At 59.0% G+C, this 25,040-nt stretch overlaps 3 protein-coding genes across 18 annotated transcripts in view; 1 reads left to right on the top strand and 2 right to left on the bottom strand.

Annotated features, from left to right (window-relative positions):
- MTMR14 (myotubularin related protein 14) overlaps positions 1-4,515 on the bottom strand; it is a 33,514-nt gene extending 28,999 nt beyond the window's left edge. For all 3 annotated transcript variants that reach the window (XM_087743480.1, XM_087743482.1, XM_087743481.1), the window contains exons 1-2: positions 4,340-4,515; positions 4,120-4,265 (exon numbers count right to left, since the gene is read on the bottom strand). In XM_087743480.1, coding sequence (XP_087599606.1) covers positions 4,120-4,265; positions 4,340-4,465 — 272 coding nt within the window. In that variant the 5' untranslated portion in view covers positions 4,466-4,515. The remainder of the gene's footprint in view (positions 1-4,119; positions 4,266-4,339) is intronic.
- A 2,481-nt stretch (positions 4,516-6,996) lies between these two features.
- Positions 6,997-19,743, top strand: LHFPL4 (LHFPL tetraspan subfamily member 4). The gene is made up of 4 exons (XM_087745437.1): positions 6,997-7,660; positions 17,144-17,380; positions 17,603-17,619; positions 17,855-19,743. Exons 1-4 carry the CDS (start codon positions 7,255-7,257, stop codon positions 17,861-17,863), a joined length of 669 nt encoding a protein of 222 aa, XP_087601563.1. The 5' UTR covers positions 6,997-7,254; the 3' UTR covers positions 17,864-19,743.
- Positions 19,744-20,817: 1,074 nt separating this feature from the next.
- Positions 20,818-25,040, bottom strand: part of SETD5 (SET domain containing 5) — a 68,981-nt gene continuing 64,758 nt past the window's right edge. For 8 of the 14 annotated variants that reach the window (XM_087745425.1, XM_087745423.1, XM_087745427.1 and 5 more), the window contains 2 exons: positions 23,266-23,339; positions 20,818-23,075 (listed from right to left, as the gene is read on the bottom strand). In XM_087745425.1, coding sequence (XP_087601551.1) covers positions 22,476-23,075; positions 23,266-23,339 — 674 coding nt within the window. In that variant the 3' untranslated portion in view covers positions 20,818-22,475. Of the gene's footprint in view, positions 23,076-23,265; positions 23,340-23,608; positions 25,039-25,040 lie in introns of those variants that run through there. The other 6 variants (XM_087745431.1, XM_087745432.1, XR_015701681.1 and 3 more) reach the window with 5 other exon arrangements.

Genomic DNA, 25,040 nt, shown 5'->3' with positions numbered 1-25,040 from the left:
GATAAGGCATCTGATTCTAGTGAGCCTGAAAAGGCACAGCAAGATGGTTAGGATGGCCAGGGGACAGTCTGCGCTGCAAGAGAAACCACCACGGATTGACTGGCAGAGCAGATGAAGTGAGGACACAACAATATATGCGTTAGGGTGAAGGAGAGAACTTACAACGGAGCGGGAGAAGAACTCAAAGGCGAAGGACAATGCTGGCCTAAGAACAAATTAATACTTTTATGCTGGAAGTTAAAATAAAGTTGCTAAGCTTCAGAATCAGTGAGAGTGTGGAGCAACCTACCTGCAGCTGCCATTCTGGGAAGGATTAAAAAAATTAATCTATTATTAACACAGAAATTGATCTGTTTACGGAAAAGATTATACAAGGTGGTGCCAGTGGAAGCAGGGAAACAGCAAACAAGACCTTCAAATACTACTTTTTTTTTTTTTTTAAAAAAAAGGATTCAGTTCTCAGAATTCATAGTGGAGGCTTAAGATTTTCCACAAAGTTTCCCCTACATACGCAACTATTTTGGCTGTCCAGCTCCAAAGAGCTTTGACATATACCAGAATTTAAAGAACAAGAACCCAAGCTAATCTTCTTTAAACTTTGTGGACACGAGGGTGCTAAGTGCACAGCCAGGAAAATGCTCACACAATGTACTGTACATGGGAGTACGTGAGACGGTGTGCAGGCAAGAGAAGCACGCGCCTGATTGACACAACCCAAACTCCGCTCATCGCTGTCACTGCAGACAGCCAAGAGCTCTGCTCCGCAATCTGCTTCCCTCCTCAGAGAGCACGTGAATAACACAGACCGCAGGAACAGCCTGCGAGCAGCTTGAGAAGAGATGCCTTTGTGTACAATTACCAATAACAAACTGTTTTGGAACTTCTGACGTACAGATTTGGTTGTGAGGTTGTTTTTAAATGAACGGACGCAATTAAGAGACGCATCCTGCGTTCCGTTTCAGCTCTCACTATGTTTCTTCTGTAAAAGCAAATACAGAGGGAAACAAGAACTTTAATGTGGTGTTACCAGAATAGCTATGTGGCACTGCTTCTAAGTCCAGAAAATGGGAATTGGCAAAAATCAAATGCCTGGAAGATCAGAAATAGTAAAAGAAGCGCCTCCCCAGGAGCCGAATCAAGCCAACAGGTTTCCCCTCTCAGCACACTAACTGCACTCTCCTGGAGAGGCATCACAGCACCGGGGAATGAGCCCAAGCAGCTTGGCAGGAATGTGGCAGGACACAGGGCAAGCAGGAAGCCCAGTGCCCCACTGGGGACACAGAAGGATGAGCCCAACTCCCAGGCTCCTGTGCCTGTTCCCTGGGAAACCTGCACACACACCGGAGAGACCCTGCTCTGCTATCCGTCACAGCTGTGCTCCAAACAGGGCTCTCCGCGTCCCAAGAACCATCATCAGTAAAGCTGGAGATAAACACGAGCTAAACATGGTAAGTTGTACCAAGACTACTGTAGCGAGGAGAAAGGCTGCTCTGAAGAACGGGTGCAACGCTCTTACGGGCACAAGGGATTAAATGCAGCATAGGTGGGAGTAAAACCTACTGAAAAGGTTCAGAAAACAGAGCACTCTTCAACAGCAGTGTGACGGAACATCATTAAGGCTGCTTGGGACAAGGCACAGAAAGAGGTTGAAGGAATGACGTGTATCTTAACTCTATTTTTTTGGACTTTCAGGTGTTTTTTAGTGTTTTCTTTTCTCCTTCAGAAGTTTGTTTTCCAGAAGACACTGCTGGGCAGCCTTACCTCTGGGTTAATCCCCTCAGCTCTCCCCACCAAATCAGACCCCAAACTTGAATTCATCTTTTTAAACGCAAGGGAAACATTTCTTATAAGAGCAAGGAACTGTTTTGGCAACTGTATATTTTACACAGGCCTGAAGCAGAGATGCTTCTCTTTGGGTGGCCGTAACCGCATTGGAACCAAAGTGTTCCTCTCACATCGTTAGGTTACGTGCAACTGTAATCATGCTTGTTCGGAGTGCAGACACATAACAAGATTGTCACATGAAACCAAAGACGTGGCCTGTGCCTGAGATCTGGACATTTTCATTAGGCACAGTCACAAGAACTCTAAGACAGCACATAAAGAACCTCCATTTCCATTCCCTGCAGCATCTGCCCGCTCCTTCTGGGGGAACGTCAGAGTTCTCCAAGCACAGGGAAGGTGCTCCCGGCTGTCAGACACGCTCTTCTACTGTCTGTGGCTCCTCGCAAGCAGCACCTGACCAAGGGGCGTACAGCTACCTTGGTTGATAGCCAAAGAACACGCAGTAAATTCCTCCCACTACCTCCTGCACCCGTCTGGATTTCACAATACTGTTAGCAAAGTTTGATGAAGCAACATCCCTTCTTCCCCCAGCTGCCCAGCCACAGAATGAACAGGATCAAGAAACTGATCTGGGTTATACCCATTTTTTTGCTGGTTCCCCGCACGGCTTCAGAAGCAGCTGTACCAGCAGAACCGACGGGGCAGCACAGAGTTTGCACGAGCGAGAACTGCTTCCAAAAAACCTTGGTATTCTCCGAGGTGTGAAGTGTCCTGCACACTTCAAGATCTTACCGGCTGATTAAGAACATGTTCCTAGAGGGAGTGTCCCATTCCCTGGAAGGTGTTCTTGCATTCTGTAACGCAAGAAGTGCAGCAGTCTCTATTTCATAAGTATTCCATAAAGTACAACGGTACAACTAAGAACGGGATTCGTGTAAAAACTATTTAGCAGCTTTCACAGAGATTATCACCCAGAAATCAAGAGGATAGGGATGATGAAGGGTACTCTCTTTCCGTGACTCCCTGGGAGAGCAAATCAAGACTTGGAAAGAATTGATATTTAAAATGTCAATTGCCACTGCTGGCTTGCAAAAGTCTCGGAAGAAAACGGGGCAGCGAGTGTAAGTACACTTGTTTTGAATACTTATCAGAAAAATTAAGCATCCTTTGCTCTTATGCGAACAGGAAAAGCAGAAGCATTCGGTTTCTCTTCCCTAAAGACACTCCTAGTTACATTTACAGCTTCAGACTTCAGTTTCCCTTTTTTTGCAGCAAGAAGTTTATCTTTTCTAATCTGATCTAACCATTATGCGGAAATTCTCCCACCTGACAATCAGTTGTGGCTGTTTTCCACAGACCCCCTCCTCCAGCACCCAGCCCACGTGCCAGCACAGCTGCTGACAGTTTGCCTTCCTCAGGCAAAGCAGCTGGACACGTCACTGCCGCGAGGGGAACACAGTGACCACCATCCTTTTGAACGTGTTACTCGTCATGGACGCAGTTAAGACTGCAAAATCGCATTACGTTTTGTTGGAAGAGAAAATAAAAAATGAGAGGCTGTCATTAAGAGCCACAGGGAGCAGCTAACGCTCAGCCAGAAGCGAGACCAACGCGATTCTGAGCTCGTGGGTCAAAGTCCAGAAACGTGTTGGCTTAGACTTGCCCTAAACTGCAAGCTAACTCACTAAGCCTCAGCGCCCACTGACCCACGTACCACGGCGGGGGCAGACAGTTTCTGTCAAGATTGTCTCGTCTGCCCAGCCCCCATCAGCTCCCCCTGCCCGGGGGTGCTTTCCAGACTAAAATTTCTCTCATCAGAGGCCTTCCAGCAAGACCACAAGCACTTCATCAGGACAGGGAGAGCATCGCACAGTCCTGCTCCCAGCCACGAGCTCTTTGAGCCTCCGGGTGGGCTGCAGCGCAGCAATCGTTAGGATCCAATGCTGAGCTCGGGTCTACTCGAGGAGAGCGTGGAGCGGAGCTGGCGCTGCCCCGTTCCTTTGCACCCCTCAAGTGACACAGCCTTGGCTTAGCAGCTTTCTCCAAGGAAGCCCAAGAGACTTGGGGAGCTCGGAGGAGCCCCGCGGGAGCCCGGCAGCGAAGCGCAGCCCTGGCGGGCAGCGAGGGGTGTCCCGGGAGCCGCGTACCCAGCGCCTGACACCGCCGGCTATAATTAGCCGCAGGCAGCGCAGCCTGGCCGGGCTTCCCCGGGCCGGCGGGAGCCCCGGAGCGCCAGCAGCTCCCCCGGGGTAAAACTCGAAGCCGCCTCCGCCGGCTGTCAGCCGTGCGGGGCGGGGGCCGGGAGGGGACCGGGGGGGGGGGGGGGGGCCTTACGGGTCGCGGCCGGCGCCGGCGTCGCGCTCCAGGAGGACGATGTGCCGCGGGTAGTGGGCGCAGACCTCGCCGTGCGCGTTGGGGATGACGCTGTAGCGGTAATCGCGGCTGAAGAGCTCCAGGCACCGCCGCTCGATCCGCTCCACCTGCGCACAGCCAGCGGTCAGCGCCCGCCGCCACACCGCCGCCGCCGCTTCCCGCTCCCCCGGCCCACCCTCACCTTAGCGGCGGCGGCGCCGCCGCCGTCCTTGGCGCGGTACTGTGCCCGGGAGAACTCCAGCAGCAGCTCAGCCAGGGCGCGGTCCCCGGAGCCCGCCGGGGGGCAGCCGCGGGCCGCCGCCGCCATCCCCTCACCGCTCAGCGCCGCCGGACCATGGCGCGGCGCCGCCCCGCCACTTCCGCCCGCCGCCATCGCCGCTTCCGCCCGCCCGGCCAATCACCTCCGCGCGTCCGCCCCGCCCCTTCCGCCCCGCCCGCTGGCGTCATCGCCATGCGACGCGCTCCCCGCTGGCCGCGCCGCTCCGCCGCCACCGGTGCCCTCCCCGCCCCGGGGGCCCGGCCCCGGCCCTGCCCTCCCGCAGCGGCCGAGGAGCCGCCTGGCTCCTCGGTGCGAGCCCGGGGGCTGCAGGGACGCCGGGGCTTTGCGTAAACCACGTTTAGGCCCGCAGAGAAACGGGGCGAGCGCTGGCAGGCACCGCTGGACGGGTCTGACGGCGGCGCTGGGCCGGCCGGCCCGGGGCACCGCTCCTCACAAAGAACCCCGAAAGGGGTGGTGATTAAAGAAGGCCCTCTCGGGGTGTCAGCACAGGCACAAAGCCGGTCACGGTGGCAGCTGCCAGGTGACCGGTAGCCCGGGCCTCGCAGCACGGCCGTGCCCGGGGTGGGAGCGGGGATGGCGGCAGCGCTGGCGAAGGCTGATTTAGAGATTTAGAGTAGTCCGATTATTTTGTGTAAGATGTACCTTCTAGTTACCAAGCTCAGCAATTAGGCCTCGAAGAGACAGTTACTCAGGGTGTTTTAAGGAGGTTTTGTGTGCGTTGCCAACTTGGCGAATGAAGCTATATATCCTTATTTTGTATAGCTGACCATCTCTAAGTTTAAATACAAACTTGCTGTCTGGGGTCACGGTGACCATCCTTGAAGCCATCAACAATGATTAGTTGAGAAACTCCTAATCAGGAACCAACCCTGAACATCCCGGAGACTTAATATGTTTAGCTTTGAGTTGTCAGCAGGAAAGGCGGATAACTGTGAACTGCCCTCGTTATACTAAAAATATAAAAATACTAAAAATCATACCCACTGCTGTGAGAGCCTAGCCCGAATGAGGAGACCCTCACCCTTTGAGCATGCGTAGTATAAAAAAGGTCGTACTGTCTCTTTAAAGGAAAGCGAGAAACTTCAAGACCGATTGTATAAGCGGAGGTTATCTCTAAACTTGACTAGTCGCTCGTGCTGCCTTTTGTATAGTATAAAAAGACTGCACGGGATCAAGCCGGTGCGTTTGGTTTGTGGGAAATCACCCAGCACCCAGGATTGCGCAAACCTGAAATAAATAAGCAGTGGCTCTCCTGAGCGCGTGAGGATCGGCTTATTGCACACCGGGTAACGGATCCGCTTTTCACAGCGCCATCGTGCAGACAGAGCCAGATCCTACGGTTTGTACCGGGGTTAGCAGCCACCGACAGAGGCACCGGGCAGGCAGCTCCCTTTGCTCTTGCAGGGGAATACAGACGTTTTTTTGCAAATGGGTTGCGAACTTTGATGAGACTTGGACGAGAACGAGGCCTCGGGAGCATTTCGTGAAAGCGGGGTTCAGCCACAGCAGCAGCAAATGTGGTGCACCTCGTCTAGAGAAGAGGAGGCTGAGGGGAGCCCTCATCGCTCTCTACAGCTGCCTGAAAGGAGGCTGGAGCCGGGGGGGGATCGGGCTCTTCTCCCCAGTAACAAGCGATAGGACGAGAGGGAACGGCCTCAAGCTGCGCCAGGGCAGGTTTAGGTTGGATATTAGGAAAAACTTCTTCACCAAAAGGGCTGTCAGGCCCTGGCACAGGCTGCCCAGGGCAGTGGTTGAGTCCCCATCCCTGGAGGTATTTAAAAGCTGGGTAGACGTGGTGCTCGAGGACGTGGTTTAGTGGTGGGCTTGGCAGTGCCGGGTTAACGGTTGGACTCGATGATCTGAAGGGTCTTTTCCCACCTAAACGATTCCGTGATTCTGTGGTCTTCACTGCCTCGAGAAGGGAACTGGCCGCGACAGTCTGGTCTCTGCTGGTGTTTCGGGGCCAGCGTGAGGCTGCCGGGGCGTGGGGAGGGCTTTGCGGGGCACGGGTGCCTCAGGCCGCCAGCCCTCGACGCCCGGCCTGGCACACCCGTGTGCCCCTGCCCCTCAGCACCCGACAGGTGCCGGATCGGGCCCCGCTGCCGCGCCCACTGCCTGCGCAGCCCGGGCTGCCCGTGACTTACCCGCTCCGGCCCCACCGAGCGGCTCGGCAGGGCCTGCTGCCCGCCTGGGGGGGGGGTCGCGGAGGAGGCCGGGAGGCTGACCGCCCTCCCTCGGGCCAAACGCGCCCACGCGTGGACCTGCTGCCATTCCCCGGGGCGGCCCCGCGGGGGCCCACCGACCCGCTCCGAACCTTCCCGAGGCGGCCCGAACCTTTCCGAGGCGGCCCGAACCTCGCCGAGCCCCCCCGCCAGGCGAGCCGAAGGCTGCCGAGCGCCTTCCGAACTTCGCCGGGCAGCGGGCCGACCCCCGCCGAACCCGTCGCGAGACGAGCCGAACCTGCCCGAGCCCTGGGCGGGCGGAGCCGAAGGCGGCCGAAGCCACCCGATCCCCGGCTCGCGGCGGGGGGGGGGGGGCGGGGGGACGGGGACAGACGACGCGCGCGCGCGCGCGGCGGGCTCGGCTCGGCTCGGCTCCGCAGTGGCGGGGGGCGCGCGCCCGCGCGCGGGGCGCAGAGGCGGCAGCCAAGATGGCGGCGCGGGTGTCGCAGGGGCCGGCAGCCCGCGGGCGCGCCTAGGCCGCGGCCCCCGCCCTCTCCCCCCCCTACCCCGGGCGGGCTCCCCGCCGTCGCTGCCCGCCCCCCCCCCTTCCCCTCCCCTCCCCCGGTCCCCTCCGGCAGCGCGGCGGCCGGCAGGATGCTGCCCTCCCAGGAAGCCTCCAAGCTCTACCATGACAACTACGTGCGGAACTCGCGCGCCATCGGCGTGCTCTGGGCCATCTTCACCATCTGCTTCGCCATCATCAACGTGGTGGTCTTCATCCAACCCTACTGGGTGGGCGACAGCGTCAACACGCCCAAGCCCGGTTACTTCGGGCTGTTCCACTACTGCGTGGGCAGCGGGCTGGCGGGCCGGGAGCTGTCGTGCCGCGGCTCCTTCACCGACTTCAGCACCATCCCCTCGGGCGCCTTCCAGGCGGCGGCCTTCTTCGTGCTGCTCTCCATGGTGCTGACGCTGGGCTGCATCACCTGCTTCGCCCTCTTCTTCTTCTGCAACACCGCCACCGTCTACAAGATCTGCGCCTGGATGCAGCTGCTGGCAGGTACCCACCGGCACCGGGCCACCCCCACCCCAAAGGGTCTTCTCTAGGTTTTGGGGCGGGTGGTGGGAGTGGAGGATGCGGGGTTCGCCGGGACGGCGGGTGCTGGCGCCCTGGGAGCCCCAGGCGTTGGTAGCAGGGCCCCTGGCCACAGGGAACGCCAAGGTTGCTGAAGGAAGCTGGGCTGGGTCCAAGCACTGCGGGGCCATGGGGCCAGGAACCAGCCCCAGGGCTTCCTGGGACACCCAGGCCAGGCACTAGCACCAACAGAGCACCAGGAACGGGCATCAGCTCAGGGCACTGGCACCCAGGGCTCCCCAGGCACTGGTATCGGGGCCCCTGGCCACAAGGAACACCAGGGCTGGCCTGAGAAAGCTGGGCTGGGTACAAGTGCTGTGGCTCCATAGGACATCCCAGCCAGGACCCGGCCCCAGGACCCCTCAGGGCTTCCTTGGGACACCCAGGCCAGGCACCGGCACTGACAGAGCACCAGGAACCGGTGCTGGCTCTAGGCACTGGCACCCGGGGCTCCCCAGGCAGAGACTGGCTGCAGGGAACACCAAGATTGCTCAAGGAAGCTGGGCAGGGTGCAAGCACTGCAGGGCCATGGGGCATCCCAGGCAAGGACCGTCCCCAGGGTGCTCCAGGGCTTCCTGGGACACCCAGGCCAGGCACCAGCACTGATAGAGCACCAGGAACGGGCACCTGTTCTGGGCACTGGCACCTGGGGCTCCTCAGGCAAGATCTGACCCCAGGGAACCACAGGGCTCCCTGGGACACAGTGGGAAAGCTGGATCGGGGACCCATCCCAGGGGATCCCAGGGCAGGCACCTGGACAGCCTGGAGCACCCCAGGACCGCCGGGCCAGGCACTGGCCTTGGAGCACCCTGGGACACCCTGGGCCAGGGACCAGCGTTGGGGCACCCCAGTACACCCCAGTCAGGGACCAGCTTTGGGACACCCTACAACAAGGACTGTGCCATAGAGTCCACAGAGAGGAAGCCCTAGGACACCCTGGACCTGGGACCAGCCGCTGGGGACCCAGACCCCCCGGGGAACCCCACATCAGGGACTAGGCTCCCTGTCTACCCAGCCCCAAGAGCATCTCTGAGCAAGCCCTCCCCGAGGAGATATCCACTTTAGGGGAACCCCCAGCCCCCAGAGGGACCCCATCACTGGCAGGAGCCCATGCATGGACCTCCCCAGCCCTGTAAAAGCACCTGTGCACAGACAGACCCTCCAGCTCCCCCTTAACGAGATGTGCCCAGGCCCCGCTCCCTCCCTCCAGCAGCGTGAGAGGGCTGTGAGGACAGACCTTCCCCAGCTCTCTGCATAAAGAGACGCCGAGTACAGCGCTTCCCGCAGAGGGACACCATACATTTACCTTGACGTCTCCTCAGAAGCGACCACAGGCTCAAGCCCAGTCATTCCCCCCAAACGTGGCCCTGTCTATAGGTCCTCCTTAGCTCCCTCCACAAAAGAAACCCCACCATAGATGTACCCCAACACCCTCACAAACTCACCCCTCAAAGGGACACCATACAATAACCCAAACTTTTCCCCGGAAGGGGACCTGATGCCTATATTGATAAGGATCCCAAGTATCCCCTTGTGCGCAGACCTTCACGCTGTCCTCACAGAGGGTCTGTCCTTTTGGGAGAAAGACCCTGAGAAGAGATGCTGAGCTTCCCCCGGTAGCAGGACCCTTCACTTCCTTCTCTTTCCAGTTTTATCACGTGTGGAAAGCCATTGTGTTACTCCCCACTGCATCCAAAGTGCGAATAGACCCAGAGCTTCCACCAGAAGGACCCAGAGCCCCCCATATTCCTAATGAAAGGACTCCAGTCCGCACTGCCTGGCAGAAGGGCCCCATGTGGGAGGATACAGCCCCCCCATGCTAGGGGCTCGCAGCTAGCCCAGCTCTCTCCCTTGCAGCTGGCTTGGGCTGGAAAGCCTGACCTCTCCTCACCCAGATCAGGACCACAGCCAGACCTGGAGCTGCCTTGGCTTATTGGGAAATTCCTTCATCTTTAATTTTCCCTGTCCCAAAGATTTACCGGTTTAAGGCAAGCTCAAAGCCCAAATCCTTCCAATTGTCAGCAGCTTAATCAAGTGGCTTAGAGCGCCCGGCCGGTGCTGCTGCTGCGCAGGGAGCTGCGTGGTGGAGGGCACTGCACTGAAGGCAGCCCCGGGCTTCCTCCCCGGTGCCTCCTGTCCTGCCCCAGCTCAGGCTCCGGTGGCCACGGCAGCACCCTGCTGCTGTCACCTCTGGTGACCCCTCGCCCTGCCCTGGGGCTTGTCCCTGCTCACACTTTGCACCTTGCGGCTACGCTTGTGCTGCTCACAACTGCGCTTGTGAGAACCCCGATTGCGGGGCTCCCTGAGGCCATGGGCCGGCTCTCCGGGCCCCAGCTGGCCCAGGCTTGGCTCAGAGCTCTCCCAAAGCAGCATGGCAACGCGGTCTTTCTGTGTCGGGGAAAGTCCAAGGCGGCATTAACAGAGACTGGCCATCCACCCTGCCCTGAGACGGGGCAGCACGAGAGAGCTTCTGTCCTGCAGGAGAGGCTGGTGTCACCGTCAGGGAGGGCCAGGACGCAGAGGCGGTGGGGTGGTGCATGCTGGCAAGAGGGAGCCTCATCTGCAGGGGGCCAGGCAGGGCTGAACTTCCCCGGGCCTGTCAAAGGCAGCCGCAGGTGGACGTGTTACCTTGCACACGGAGAAGGAGCTGCTGTGATCCATGGAGCCAAATCCCATGGGTAGGGCAGGGCTGTGGCCCAACGCAGGCTCCGGCACAGCGTGATGGCAAGCTCTGGAGAGTCACCCACCTGGGAGGTCGGAGGGTCTTGCCAGAGCAGAGAAGGGAAAGGCGTTCCTCGTGCCTCAGTGAAGTTTTAGCTGAAGGAAGAATTACACCACTATGGCAGAAGCAACAGCGAGGCCCAAAGTTTCATGGTCTCACTGGTGAAAACGAGGTAAACAAGGTGAAAGGCAGAGAGATGGGGCAGAGGTGAGTCCAGCCCATCCCTAGGGGATGGCCGGTGCGGAATACAGGGCTGCTGAGCCAGGGCACGAACGGGCTCTTCGGAGGAGAAAAATCAAGAGCAGGAAGGGGGGGAGGAGAAGAGGAGGACGATCAGGAATTCAGTATCTCTTTCAGAAAAAAAAAAGTTAAATCGTCAATGTCTAATTAGTGGACGACGATCAAGGAAGGGTTTAATTAGAGCTTCACAGAAAGCTCCAGCTCAAAAGCCACTGCCCCCCTAAGAGGAAACTGAATCTAATTAAGAGGAAAGACTCTGCTTTATCGCAAACAGAAACGTAGCCATCTGCCCCATTCAAAATCCCAGTAACGCAAAACGAGATTTTGCTAAATCCTTCTGTTATAAAACCAGAAATGGGCCTTTAACATGAGCACATCAACAACTGTATGACTGACAGCACCCTGATGCCACCCCAGTCCTCAGAATTAGCGGAGGACCTCCTTCAGAAAGTCCCACAGGATGATGCTTACTTGAAGAGAAATGGGCTGCGTGGGTGATCCCTCTCGTCCACCCTCCGTGGAGGGCAGGTACAGGAGCGAGATGAAGGCAGCTGGGCTGATTTTGTGGATGCCTCCATTCCAGCAACCACATAGCAGTCACCCGCTGGAGACGAGAGCACAGGAATACACCACCACCACCACCACGCACTGAGGAGGCTGCCCAGGAGCCTGAGCGTTTCCTCCGATTCCCTAATTCTCTGCTGTAACATAAGGCGCAGTCACCCTGTGAGTTAACCCCGAGCTTTGAACAACGTTGTCCCGGTGTTCGGCACGAATGCTGGAGTGAGGGACCCCAGCCACCTCTGCGTGGCACCGCGCCCGCATGCCTGCCGTGAGGACGGTCACTCCCAGCGGGTCCAGGGCTCTGTTTTCAGGGAGGCTTCGGTTTTGTACTTACAGTCTACTGAGGGTCAAAAGAGGCAGCCAGCTGAGCACACAGTCCCTCTTGCACAGAGGAAGTGTCCAGGCACCTTGCCTGACGGAGAACATGATAATACATATCCATCTCAGCCCTTTTCTCCTTTGGGAGACCCCCTTCAGAGCTACACTCAGCTCTCGGATGGGCCCTTCCCACCCACCAGCGTGTGAACTGGGAGCAGAGGCAGAGCCTTGATCAGCAGCTTCATCTTCTGCACCTGAGCTGCATTTGCCACCATCTGAGCTGGGATCCCTCACACGGCACAGCTGCACGGCATCATTTCGGCACATCAGTGGAGAGGAGTGATTAGGAAGCCCGTTGCCAACTGCCGGGCTGAGCACGACTGAGCTGCGTGGTGCGGTGGGGTGGCTGCAGCCTCGAGGGAGAGCCACAGCTCCAAAACGCTCCCTGGCTCTGGCAGCGATGCGGTGGCTCTTCTGAGCCACGTCAGGACAGGCTCGTCTTCCCGACTGGGACTTGCTGGAGACCCAGCTCCTCTCAGAGAGAGTTTGAGGTTTCAAAAAAATTGTTTTTATGGATATAAAAGTCATTAATTGAAATTCTTAATGAAAAAACGAGAGACGGATACCACTGCTCCAAACCAGCTAGGAGCGTAACTGGGACCGCTGCTGGGAATGATGAAGTAGCCTCACGCCTTTTCTCTGCCCGAGGGAGAAATATTGCCAATACATGATCTTCCAGGTGAACTGCTTCCACCTGCCAACCTTGCAGCAAAAAAGAAGACATCACTGCAAAAAAACTTTGCATTTGCTGTATTACCGGCTTCTGGCCCCCAAAAAAGCTTTCCCGAAGATTTCCCCTCTCCTTCCCCCGCCATTCCTGTTGTGCAGCGGGGACAGGAGCAGCGATGCAGCGCAGACCTCGCATCTGTCCAGCACCTTGTGCTCCGCAGCAGCCAGCCCCGGGCTTTGGAAGGCAGCGTAACCCTCCCGTAGTAGCTGTTGATGTGCCTGCGGACCCGCAGGGAGCGGCTGAGCCGGCCGTTTCGGAGCTGCTCGTGTCCTGGGGCTTACATCTCTTAACTGTTGTTCCAGATAAAGTAACTGTCAGTTCTGATTCATACAAACTCGTAGCTCTATTCTGAATCCTGCTGATTTTTTGGCTCAGAAACAGCCTGTGGAGCAAAATGCCGTAAGGGAGCTCCTGTCTGTAAATGGCCGGTGCTTGCCGTCCTGAGCATGCTGCCTTTAATTTGCATTTATTTTTGAGGGATTTCTGGTTTGAGGAGGCAGGGGGGGCTGTGTTTGTTCCCTTTCCTTCTGGCACTCAGCTCCCAGGAAGTTTCCTAGCGAGAAGCAGCCACTGCAGACCCCAAAGGCACCTTGCAGCCCCTGTTCCCCTGGGGGTTCAGGCCTGGTGTGCAGTGCCCGGGGGATCCCACCGGGGATCTCCGATGTGCCATCCGCAGCGTGGTGAGCAGCCGCAGGCACAGTGGAGGCTACGGCACCTAGAGCTTCCTCCCCTTCAGCACAAGGTAGATATGAGGGGCCGAGAGGTCACGGAAATACCCCCGGTGTGTCTGCGGTGAAGGTGGGAGTGATGCGCACGAGGGCAGGGGACAGCCAGCTCGCTGAACCCAAACGTCTCGCTGTCCCCAAGCCAGGTTTAACAAGCCCCTTTGGGACCCAGCAGGTGCTGGTTTTCCCCCAGTTACCCCCACGTTTTCTGGTTTTCAGTCCCTGATGTGTCCAGTGGCAGCGCGATGCTCTGCGTGCCGCTGCTGGGGGGGGGACCACGTCTCTCAGCTGCAGGACGTGTCCTTAACCCCTTCCACCCGTGGCAGGCGAGAGCAGTAATAGCCAGTCTTCACCCAAACCTGCAGACTAAACTAGACAGCAACAGTGATTAGAAAAACAGATTTGAATCCTGCAGGCACAACTGGACGGGGCTGGGGCGGCACTGGGATAACCCTAGTACTTAACAAACACGCGGGTTACTCGGACATCCAAATGAGCTAAGTGCACCTTCTACCAGGGGATGTCCTCCTGCCAGGAGGAGCTGCCTCGGCTCCCTCTGCTAAAATCTCGCTGCAGCGTTGCAGCCTGAGTCATAACATTGAATTCCCTTCAATTAATTTCTTTTTGCGAGGATATCAAAAGCCCTTGAGATTCCCATTTCATCTCTAGGGGACCCTGACAAGGGAGCACGAAGGAGTGGGAAGCCATGAACTAGCTGCAAAACCAAGCTGAGAAATGCTGGTTTTCCTGGGGCCAGAGCCCCAGCCCCGGCAGGACCCCGCAGGCAGTCCTGCAAACTGCAGCTGGTTCTTCCTCCTCCTGCGTACACCCTGCCCCGGTGATCACCGAAATACCCAGTCTCAAATCCATCTGTCCAACTGGGAAAACTCTGGAAGAGGGAGTTGGAGCTCAGGGCCTGGGGAAGGGATGGCAGCTGTGGGGTGTGACGAAGCGGCCGGCTGTCCTCAGTGCTACTGGCGGTGGGGACTGGCACCACGCCCTCAGAAGAACAGGAATTAAACCCAAAATGGATGGGAGTTGGGTTATTTTTTTTCCTTTTTAATAGTGGCTCCTGTAAGGAGTCATCACTTGGTGTTTTTCATGCAGTTGCAAGGCATAGAAATAGGCTGTTTTAAACAAAACCCAACATTTTCTGCAGGTCTGCAAGGGACCTCGGGGGCTTTTGGCGGCAGGTGCTGGCAGAATGGTGCTGCGGGCAGAGGGACGGGCAGGCAGAGCCCCGTCCTCACACCCCTCAGACCTGCTGCGAGCGGCTTGTTGAAAAGGGCAGCGCCGAGGCCTGTTTGACCGTGTGGGCATCCCCTCCGTGTTCTTGCTCTGCACTTCAATGTTGCTCCTTGCTGCAGGCACGGGAAGGTGTTTCCAGGACATCGGGCGGCCTGGGGACACGCAGAAAAGGGAATTGCTTGTGACAGAGCAGAGGACTCGGCTTGCTTCTGGGAACATGTAGGACAGACGGGAAGAGAGCGCTGCGCTGCTCTTCGCTGGGAGAGGACCTGCCTTCGGTGGCACGGCCCCACCACGGCCGCTTCCCGGGGAGCTGCGCAGCAGTGAGGGGCTCGGGCAGAGGAGTTTGGGTACACGCGGTGGCTCAGGAGCGCTCCTTTGCCCTGGTAATAAATTTGTAGTTTAATTCTCTCTGGCAAATAGGGGCTGTGAGATCTCAGGCAGAGCCCCTGGAGCTGCTCCGCGGGCCAGGGCACAGGCTCCCCTTGCCCCGGTGCCGGTGCAGAGCGGGCACGCGGGCAGAGGAGGAACCAGGGCAGGCAGGTGCAGGCTAGAGCCAGCACCGGTGGTCCTGGCAGTGGCCATCGCTGCCTGTCCCCCGTGGCTGTGTTGTGACAACCTGCTGCGCCAGTGGCTGGTTTTTTTCCCTGTACCTTTTTGAGCCGCTCTCTGCTTTTGCCTTAAACCCCGTCTCTCGTGTCCTCCACAAATGCTGTAGCCCTCCAGCACGTTAATCCGCTGCCTCCTGCGTCACTGCCCCGTCCTGCCGTGTTTGGGTCCTGCTGATGTCCTGGGGGACCCTCACCCCTGCAGCTGTGGTGTTTGCAGGGCGGTGAGCTCTCGGCGAGCTCCTGCTTTACCCGGGCAGCTGGATCTGCCTGATGCCCAAATAAATGCTCAGAAGTGCAGAGGAAATACCAATGCTTGCAGAGTCCAGGGAAAGACCCGGGGACTGCTGTTCTGCTCCTGCAAAGGACTGACCCAGGGCCATGCACAAAAGCCGGGAGCCTGCCCGAGGCCCTGCTGGTGCAGGTAAAATTAGCACCTGATTTTTTTTTTTCTTTTTTCTTTCACTTAAATTTGCCTTCTCCTACAGCTCTGTTCTCTTCTGGGCTGAGAGGGGCTGTCACTGAGGGCTGCTGCCCACCCAGGCAGCCGGAGCGCTTGCTTTGCCGTTCACCGTGTGTTCCTTGGGCCTCACCGCGCTCTTTTCTCCTCCCCACCAATTTCGGCAGAGCCGTTACAGCCGTGCCCCTTTCCAGGCTGGGTCGTGTCAGCCTGACCAGCGCTGCAGGGGGCAAAACCACCCCTTCGCCAGGGATGGCCGCAGAGCACCTTAGCATTTTTTGCAGCTGCAGTGCACCGGGAACTCAGCGGGGTCCTAAAATCCTCTCGGCATCTCTGCTTTCCCGAGGAGAGTCCCCGGCACAGGTCTGCTGCTCCCCCTCGCCTTTAATTCAGGCGGTCGGCTGAATTCAATGACATCTAGCTCAAAGGTGCCCAGGTTAGCAGGCAGGCCAGGTTGCTGCTCACCATTTACCGTGCAGCGCACAGCGTCAGTGCTGATTATGTTTCCTTCCAAAGGGGATAGTTTTGGGTTTTTGGGTTGGTCTGGTCCCCATGGACAGGGAGTTCCCCCAGACGTGGCCGTGCTTGCCTGGGAGTCCCTGGTGACAACGTGCTGGAGATGCCGGCTTGCTAATTCCTCGTGTGTGCACCGTGCTCTGCAGCCGTGCGGTGCTGGGGTAGCACTGCGGCTGCGTACGGTGGTAAATCAGCTTGCGGAGCTCGCCTCTGTCTGCAAAAACGCTTTTACCGAGCAGGTTTGTAATGTGGATGGAGGAGGCAGAGACCAGGCCGCTGGCGGGTGGTGTTACGTGCCGGTGCGGGTGCGTGGGCTGCCGAGGGTGATTCGCCTTGGCATCCCTGCCCTTTCCCAGGGAGAGCGGTCGGCACAGCTTATCAGGATGCGAGGGCCGTGCCGAGTCCCGGTGCAATGCCCTGCGCTCGCTTCCCCCCATCCTGGGAATTCCCTTCCCTACCAAGAGCAGTTAAAAGCGCGGGGGGTTTGCTGTCCCTCCAGCAACAAGGGACGGGAGGCACTTTGTCACTCCTGTGGGCACAAGCCTCTCAGTCCTTTCCTAACCCAGGACAAAAATACTCACAGCACACCCCAGCTTCATCATTAATATTTTTAGCCTTCCCAGCGAGGAGCTTTTGTACTGGCTGTAGTTAGAAAAAGCATCGCCTCCTTACCTTGACAGTCACAGGCTTCGTCTCGGCATTTCCCTTCCCGTTCATCCCGGTGCTCCCTGATGTCTCCCTTCTCGGCACAGAGGCACGCTGAGCAAGCGAGCCCCCGGGAGCGGTGCTTGCCGGGCTGCGAGGTGGTCGGACGTGGGTGCTCCCGGGGATGACGACCCTCTCGGCAGGCAGCACCCCTGCCCACGGCACACCGGTAGCTCCTGCCCACGCGCGGGGAGCCTGCGGTGATGAGGAAAGCCCGTGGGGAGCCACTGAGCCTGTGGTTGACGCTTGAAGAAACCAAGGCCCCGATATCCCCATTTGTGCATGGGCCGGGTTTGGGGCAGCCACATACAAATGCAGTCCCTGGGGCTGGCGGGGCAGTGATGGCTGTCACCCGCCGTGCTGCCTGTCACCCACCGTGCTGCCTGTCACCCGCCGTGCTGCCTGGCTGTCGCGGGGCCAAGGTGGGCTCCCTGCCGGGCACGGGCTGCACTCGTGCCCAGCGCTGCCGCCCCTGTGTCCCCTCTGATGCTTCCCCCTCCTCTCCCCTGCAGCGCTCTGCCTGGTGCTGGGCTGTATGATCTTTCCCGACGGCTGGGATGCAGAGACCATACGGGACATGTGCGGGGAGAAGACGGGGAAGTACTCCCTGGGCGACTGCTCCGTGCGCTGGGCTTACATCCTGGCCATCATCGGCATCCTCAACGCCCTCATCCTTTCCTTCCTGGCCTTCGTCCTCGGCAACCGGCAGAACGACCTGCTGCACGAGGAGCTCAAGACAGAGAGCAAAGGTTAGCTCCGCGCTGTCGGGAGGGTCCCGGGGCCCCGCGCCACGGCCCTGGAGGGGTTCCCGGGTGGGAATAGCCCGGGGGGCTTGGCCCCTCCGGCAGCCTGCAGCCGGGCGAGGATCCCGCAGGCTTAACTGTGGCCTGCAAAGCGAGGCAGGCCGGGCAGGGTGGGAGCGGGCTGCCGAGCCCCGACCCTGCCTGACGCCCTCTCTTCTGTTTCCACAGATTTTGTCGGCACGGCGGTAAGTCCTGAGTGTCGCTGTCCCATCCCCTAGCCCTGACCACACGGTGTGGTTGCGTGTGACCGTGCTGGGTGGCCCCGCATGGGACGGGGGGGACCCTGGCTGTGTGGGGCGGTGGGGTTGGGGGCAGTGGGAAAGGGGGGGCAGCAGGGATGGGGACAGGCACGTGCATGACACATGCTGGCGGCACGATGGTGGAGCCAGGCCTGCCCGACCCGCTGTGCTCTCCCCGCAGAGGATATAAGGCCGAGCGCCCGCAGCAGGACCCTCTTCCCGCGGCCGGCAGCCTGGGTGCGCCCTCCCTGTCCTGCCCTTCGTCTGCTGCCAGCGGCCACGCAGCGTCCCGCGCCGCCCCCACTGGGGAGATGCCGGCCGCCCGCCACGTCCACAGCCACCTTCATGTCCACGCCGGCACCGCCATCCCACGCACCCCGCCAGCTCCACACCCCCCGCCGCCCGTGGGCTGCCGCCAGGGGAGGACGCCCCAAACCCGCTTTGTTCAAGAACAGCGTCCAACTGCGGTTTTGTTTCGAGGAAAAAACAGTCTCAGAGTTTTTAACAGATTTCTACATCCCCAGGACTCCTGAACGCGCGCCCAGTGACACCCCGCACCGGCTGCTCGGGCCCCAGCCCCCTCCCCGCTCCCATTTTGTACAGCTCCGAGATTCTGTCTCCACGGCTGGGGGATCCGGCGGCCAGGACGGGGCCCAACCCCTACTTTTACGTGTAAATTCATATTCTCTAAACAGGGTAAAGTGACTTGAGCCCCCTCGCCCCCCGCCCCAGGACGTGGTGTTTCCCGGTGCGTGGCTGGGGCCACAGGCTGCCGCTCGCTCCCCCGCCCAGCACGGGGACCGCAGGGGCCTCACTGCCGCCGGGACACCCGACTCGCGCCGCCGCTGAATGTAAGCCCTGGTAAGTGGGAGCAGCCGAACATGCAAAACCCTCTGGGTGGGTGCAGGAGGACCCCCCCCGCCAGCCCCCTCCCTGAGCCGGCCGCGGGCTGTTGCCAAACGCCTTCCCTTCCCTTCCCATCCCCATACGGTGCTTTATCTCCACTGGTGACGGCAAGGCTCTCCCTGCCACGCGGCGTGGCTGGGGGGGACCCGGGCACTCCTGTGCCCACCCTGGCCGTGTCCCCTGGCTGCACCTCACTGGCACACGGCGATGGCCCGCGGGGAGCCGGCGGCAGCTGCCCAGGGCAGCGCTGAGCCCGGCAGCGTCCAAACGCGACCCAGTCTCAATTGCGCACACACAGCACCCAAGATCTGGCACCGGCACCCTCCCCGGCACGGGCGGCCGCGGCTCTGCTGGCCAGACCGGTGCGCGTGGGCTTCCCCAGGTCCCGGCCGCGGGGGGCTCGGGTCGCCACAGCCCTTGCAATGCAATAAAGTCCTCAGCACTGGCCGCGTCTCAGTGCAAGTAGCCGGGGGCTGTTTGCAGGGCCCCCAGCTCCCCAGGGAGCGACCGGCCAGGGGCTCGTGGGGGCCCTGGCAGGGCTGGACCCAGGCGCTGGGCAAGGCCTGGGAGCGGGGCTGAGCCGGGCGCAGGGAGCAGAGCGGGGCCGCGGCAGGGCCGGGCAACCCTGGGGAAAGGAGCTGCTGCCAACGGGGCAGGGCCGCGGCGCGTGGAGGCTGCCGGGAGACGGCAACGAAGGGCTCTGCAGGAACCATCGCCCAGCCCGGCGAGCCGCGGTGCCCGGGGCTGGCGGGAGCCGGTAAGTCGTGCCCTGAGACCCTGTGGGGCGGCGGTGAGGGACAGAGCCGTGCCGAAACACCGTCTGGGAGCCAAAGTCACCCGGGATGGTGTGGGTGCTGGCGCTCCTTCTGCCAACGGCCTCTGCCAGCCGCAAGCCCGGCGGTGCCTGCGTCCCTCTGGCAGCACCGCATCCCTCCGGCAGCCGCCTCCCTGGAGCGGGGCCGGCAGGAGCCCCCCGCGCCTGGCCCCGGCAGCGCCCCGAGTCTTGCCAGCTTGCGAGCGCTGTTGCCGGCTGAATTGGAAAAACCAAGGAAGAAAATCAGTGGAGAAAGGAATACAGTAGCTGTAATATATCTGTATTTTAGTACAAAGTTTGATACAGTGTTTCACAAAACCTTATTGAAAAATATAATTCAAACCAGATGAGCTCGGAGCCCTGTGGTGTGGGGGGGACTGGGACGGGCTGGTTTGCACGGAGGGTGTCGAAGGGCCCCGCGTGGGCACCGGCCACGGCATGGCCACGCGGCCACGGCACGGGGTGGGGAGAGCGGCTGGGTGGGCGTCGGATGGGGCCGAGCCTCGGCCTGCGGGCTCACGGGCTGACAGGGGCCAGCAGGAACCTCCTGAAATCCAGCAAATTCCTGCATCTCAATGGAAAAAAACCAACCAAACCAACCAAAACTCACACGGCCCGGCCGTCCAACGGCACGCTCTGGGGACTGCGTCTTCAGCGCGAGGGCAGCCTGGGGACCTCTCGGACACCTGGAGAGCTTCAGCCAGCCCGGCCGCCCCGGTACGGGACAGGCGCACAGCGAGGCCCGCGCAGGCAGACGTGGGGAGGAGAGGGCGAGGGACGGGCTCGCTCAGCCTCCAGGAGAGCAGGGGAAGAGTTTGTCGCTGGCCACAGAGCAGAGGGAGCCAGGCTCTTCTTCTCCCGGCCTCACCGGGACAGGACGAGCCACAGCAGGCGCAGCCCCGCAGGGCGTCGGGAGAACAGTTTCACGGCGAGGGCGGTCGAACACCGGAGGCGTTGGGCACCGCGGATGCGGCGGTGGTGAGAATCAGCACTCGGGGCCTCTCCTGGCCGGCCCCGCTCCCGGCTCAGCCCACCTCAGGCTTCCCAGGGAAACGGCAAGCGGTAGCGAAAAAAAAAGCCCTGGGCGTCAGCGCACCAGAAACCAGGTTTTGAGGCAGGGGTGGCAGCGCAGGGGCCATCCTCACCCCGTCTCCTCCTCAAATGAGCTTGAGCCAGAAGAGCAGCAGCGCAGCCACAGTCTCACAACCCCAGCCGGGAAACTCGGGGAATTTCCCTTTCCCCCAGGAAGCGCAGCTCCCGGAGCAGCCCCGGCTTCCCCCGAAAGGCTGGCGCAAGGGAGGATGCGCAGGGCCGCTGCCGCGAGGTCTCATTCACCCTGCGGGGACGGGGAGCAGAGACCAACCTGCACCCCCCCGCCCCGCACTGACAGCGGTAAGGAAACAGAAAGGGACTTTTGAAAATGCTGGTTTTCAAGTTAAGTATTTTTATTATCAAAATTATTACATCTCTTGTGAAAGTTCAAATGTTACAGCAAGGTGTAAAAACTCCACTAGAGTAAGAAGCTACAGCCCCCACCTTTCCAAGAGCTTTCCAGGGTCCCTCCCTCCTGCCCCCCTGCTGCGCCCTAAGGTGCCGGAGCCTCTGGGCAGGGCCCCCCAGCCCCCGGCAGGGCAGAGCCCGCCTGCCCCGTGCTGTTCAGAGCACGAAAAGGGGAGGCTGCACCCCCCGGGGCTGAGCCGAGCGAAGTTTACACCTATTTTATACAGTATACAGACACCCAACTGCGGGGTGACAAGTTCCATCCCAACACGCTCACAGCCAGACAGTGTGAGAAAGTTACTCTTTGTTTCAATATTTTAAAAGTCTCCCCTAGGTTGAACAAACACCTGATTTCAATTGTGAATTAGAGAAACCTGTAACAGTCCTAAAAAAAAAGGAAGAAGACTGTGCATCTGAAAAGACAGGGGAGACAGACTCACAGCATTATGTTATCCAAGAGAAAGGAGAAGTTCCACTGCAGCACCAGGGATGACACCTGTCGTATATTAGCTAACCTACTATGGTTATAACTGAATATAAAATTAGATAAATAAAAACACGCCCGATATTACAGTAAACAAGTGAGAAAGAAGCTGGCAATCGTATGGAATTGAACAGACAGCGCACTGTGTCTGGGCTGGCTCCGCTGCCACGCTCGGCGGGTGACGGCGGCTGGGAAAGACGGCCCGCAGCCCTGCACGGAGAGCGCCCGGCCCGGCACCGACCGGCGTCCCCACCGAACGCCTGCCACCGCCTCTCCGCAGCCCCCCGCAGCATCGCTTTCCTTAGCAGGCCCCCGCTCACCCCCCCCCGGGTCGGCGCGCCGGCAGCCGGAGACCCCCCTCGGCCGCCGCCCCAGCAACGCTCCCGTTCACAGGCCCGTGACGGCCGTGGCCGTCGCGCCCCGTCCGAGCAGCAGGCGAGAGCGCATCCCAAATCCTTCGCAGCGACAGGCACACGCGCTCCAACACCCCCCCAACCCGTGCTAGTTCACATTTGCGGAGACTCCGTTGTCCCGGAAAAAGCTCCGACCGCGGCAGTCGTGACCCAGGCCCAAAGGCAGCCGCGTGCGCTCGTCTGCTTGTGACTGGAATGATTGTAACGGATTAAAGCCCTCCCCAGAACGCACTGAGAACCTGACCTACAAAGAGAGCTTTGGGATTGGAGTTCAACTTCCCCCAACGTTTTCTTTAAACTGCTTTCGTATTCAAAACGACGTCCGTACTGCATGAGTGACTATGGCCATGGGCACGGACGAGAGACAGAGGCTGCACCACAGTCATTGCACTTGAACCATTTGCTTTTTTTTTTTCCTTTTTTTTTTTTTTTTCCTTTTTTTGCAATGTACCCACGCGTCAGGGAACAGCTTTGCTACAGTCTCTGCCTCAGAGAAATCTGCGTTCTCCTACAAGGCCAGAGGCCAATACTGCTCACGAACCTCACCCGTGCGTTTCAGACCTCAGCCTCTGACCCCTGGCACCCCAGCATCAGGTGCAAGCTCCCAACACTGGCCCAGGAGCCACTTCCAGAGGTGACTGGAAGGAGCTATGGGCAGTTTTGTCCTCCTGGAGTCCAGGCAGCCCTAGGAAAGTCCTGTTTGAGTCTTTACTCCAGAACCTTGAAGCTGCTGAAGTCTGTACTGATGGACACTGCTTCCCCCGCGGTGCGGATAGTGTTGTGCATTGGAAATCACTGCCCCCCGGGAGCCCTGGTAGAGAACAGACTGCCCAGAATTCGGCAGGCTGATAGTCCGCAAGTCTGACTGTAGTGACCTAGCACTTTGGGGAGCGGAGCTGGAGCCCGACGCGCCTGTGCAGGGCTGGGAGCCCGACTCGGAGGAAAGAGAGTCCACAGCCGTCTGCTGTGCCGGGCTGGCAGCAGCAGGGCAGCCCTTCTTCAGGAGGCTGCCGCTGCCGCTGCCAGAGTGCTGCTGGCTGCTGTAATATCCCGAATTCCCTGCAAACAGGGCTGAGGAGTCTGTGGAGACCGAGTGGGCAGGGCTGGAGTACGAGGTGGAGGAGAGGGATGTTTCCGAGGAACCGTGAGAGAGGCTGTGTCCTGTCCTCTGTGCTGCTGCTCGATAGCTGTACCCAGGAGAGGGAGTAAGGTGTCCTCTGTAGGGGGAGGAACTCTGCTGGAGAAGGGTCTGCGATTCTGCCTGGGGACTGTCAGACTGCAGGAGCTGAACAAGTCGGGGGGGGAAGAAAAGAAAAGGCATGTCAGACCGATTTCCCCGTTTCCTACCTCCTCCTCATGCCAAAGGCGCTTGCTGTAGCAGGACTGGGAGTAACTGGCAGCCAAACCCAGTTTCCCCACTAATCCTGTTAAAAGCTGTATCTCAGAAAGGGCAGATAATACGTGAAAGAATTTACCTGGTAGCTGTATCGAGAAGGACTGTAAACTGCTGGTCCTTTGTGGGCTTCTGGAGTCTCTCCTTCCGCTGCGTCTGCAACGTACAGGCAAGATGTTAAACCTCACCCTCTGGGCTGAGGCCACAGCAGCTCCCTCTCAAACAACACCTGCACGCACCCCAGCTGTCTCCTGCATCCAGCTACAGCTGAGACAAGAGCGGCTTCTCCAGCCATCAGCCTTTCAGAAGCTGAAGAACCCTAGCAAAAGGCAACTGGAACACCTTAACCAACATAAATGGGCCATGCACGTTCGGAACTGCTGCTGCCCTTACCCCGGCTCTCTCTGGTTTAGCACAAAGCTCACCTGCCTTGGGCCAGCCTATCGGAATGGCTGCGCCCGGTGACACCTCAGCGACAGCTTGTGCTCCCTTGGCTTTCCAGAAGGATATGAGAGGCAGAAGGCCGTTTCTAAGGACTCAGCGATTCTCCACTCAGCCTTGGTCACAGGAATCCACGCTGGCTGCGGTTACAGCTGGGGAGACAGAACTGTCTCTTCCTAGGAGGCCGTCAGCAGGATCCTGCTGCAGTTTTCCTCCAAGGCAGGTCCAGAGACCGCTGCAGACTGAGGTCCCGTGCAGCCAAGGCTGACAGCACCCATGCTGCCGTTCTGGGGATTATGCTTTACAAACCAATCGAGCTGCTCCAAACGGAGTCACTCTTAAGACCTCCGAAATGCCAATTTCAGGAACGGGGCAAGATGATGAAAATGCCTTGAGGTTTGAGGGGTGACAGCAGCACAGTACGCACTGATCCACCTTAGTTCCGTGAGAGATCAAGAGGAACAAGCTGCTTCTTGACAGAGCAAGCCTTTCTGGCACCCGTATCTTAGAGGGTGGTGAGCTTCTTGTCCTACAAAACGACTGGACCTGAACTGGGGTAGGCAAGAACTGCGTGCTGCAAGTGACCCAGCCACTCTGCCACGTGTTTTTCAGTTGCCACTACTGTAACCGTGGCGTTACAGCTGGCGATCGTGCTTTCCTTAGGACGGAGTGAAACTGGTGGGACTAGGAGATTTCACATCAGAGTCACGTTGCAGTCTAATGAGACAGAGCTGTTTATCTGCAGGATCTCGGGGATTCTCAGCAGCCACGTTTGAAATGCCTTGGTGAAATAGTGTTGGTATTAATAACAAATTTATATGACAGATGTGTCGCAGTCATGAAACAGGACACGCTGCCTCAGCCTGCTCTGTACTTCTGCCAGACAGGTCTGGCTTCGCACCAGATGCACTGGCACCAGCACCAGCACCAGCAGCGCCCACGGCTTTGCTGCGGTTGTCCTCTCTGTGCTACATCGCAGTTGCTGGCTTAGCTAAACAGGAATCTGGATGGAGTTGTCTTGTCTGCTGTTGAGGGTCAGAAGCCGCCTTCCTCAGGGCACAAGACCTGCACAGAGACCGGGGCGTGAAGCTTCCAGCACGTGTCCTGTGCCGCCTTCCATTTTCTGAAACTACATCTGATGCATCGAGTAGCTGTTTGCTGTAGGTGACATTCCGAGTGCTGCACTGCAGAGAGGCAAAACCTGAACTTCGGGGCGCGCTTTGTTAAGCAGTCATGCACAGACGAGACTAATTGTTCAATCCAGGAGATTGTTTTGATTAACAGAAGCAAGAGAATCAGAAGAAATCTAAAGATTTCTGGAAGAAATTGTTTCTTAAAAGGCCAGGCGCACCAGCAGGGCTGCAGAGTTCACTGGCGATGCATGCTCACAGAAAACACCTTGACAAGTTAAAGACT

Source organism: Nipponia nippon, unplaced genomic scaffold (assembly GCF_047370975.1).
Source record: "Nipponia nippon isolate SJK-2023a ecotype South Korea unplaced genomic scaffold, ASM4737097v1 scaffold_9, whole genome shotgun sequence".
Lineage (NCBI taxonomy): Eukaryota > Metazoa > Chordata > Aves > Pelecaniformes > Threskiornithidae > Nipponia > Nipponia nippon.
This window is presented reverse-complemented; position numbering and strand designations above follow the sequence as displayed.

Bases quoted from the DNA above. Each gene is read 5' to 3' on its own strand.
- LHFPL4 (XM_087745437.1), top strand. From the start codon at position 7,255: ATGCTGCCCTCCCAGGAAGCCTCCAAGCTCTACCATGACAACTACGTG. The intron at 7,661-17,143 runs GTACCCACCGGC...TCTCCCCTGCAG, and splicing joins CTGGATGCAGCTGCTGGCAG to CGCTCTGCCTGGTGCTGGGC.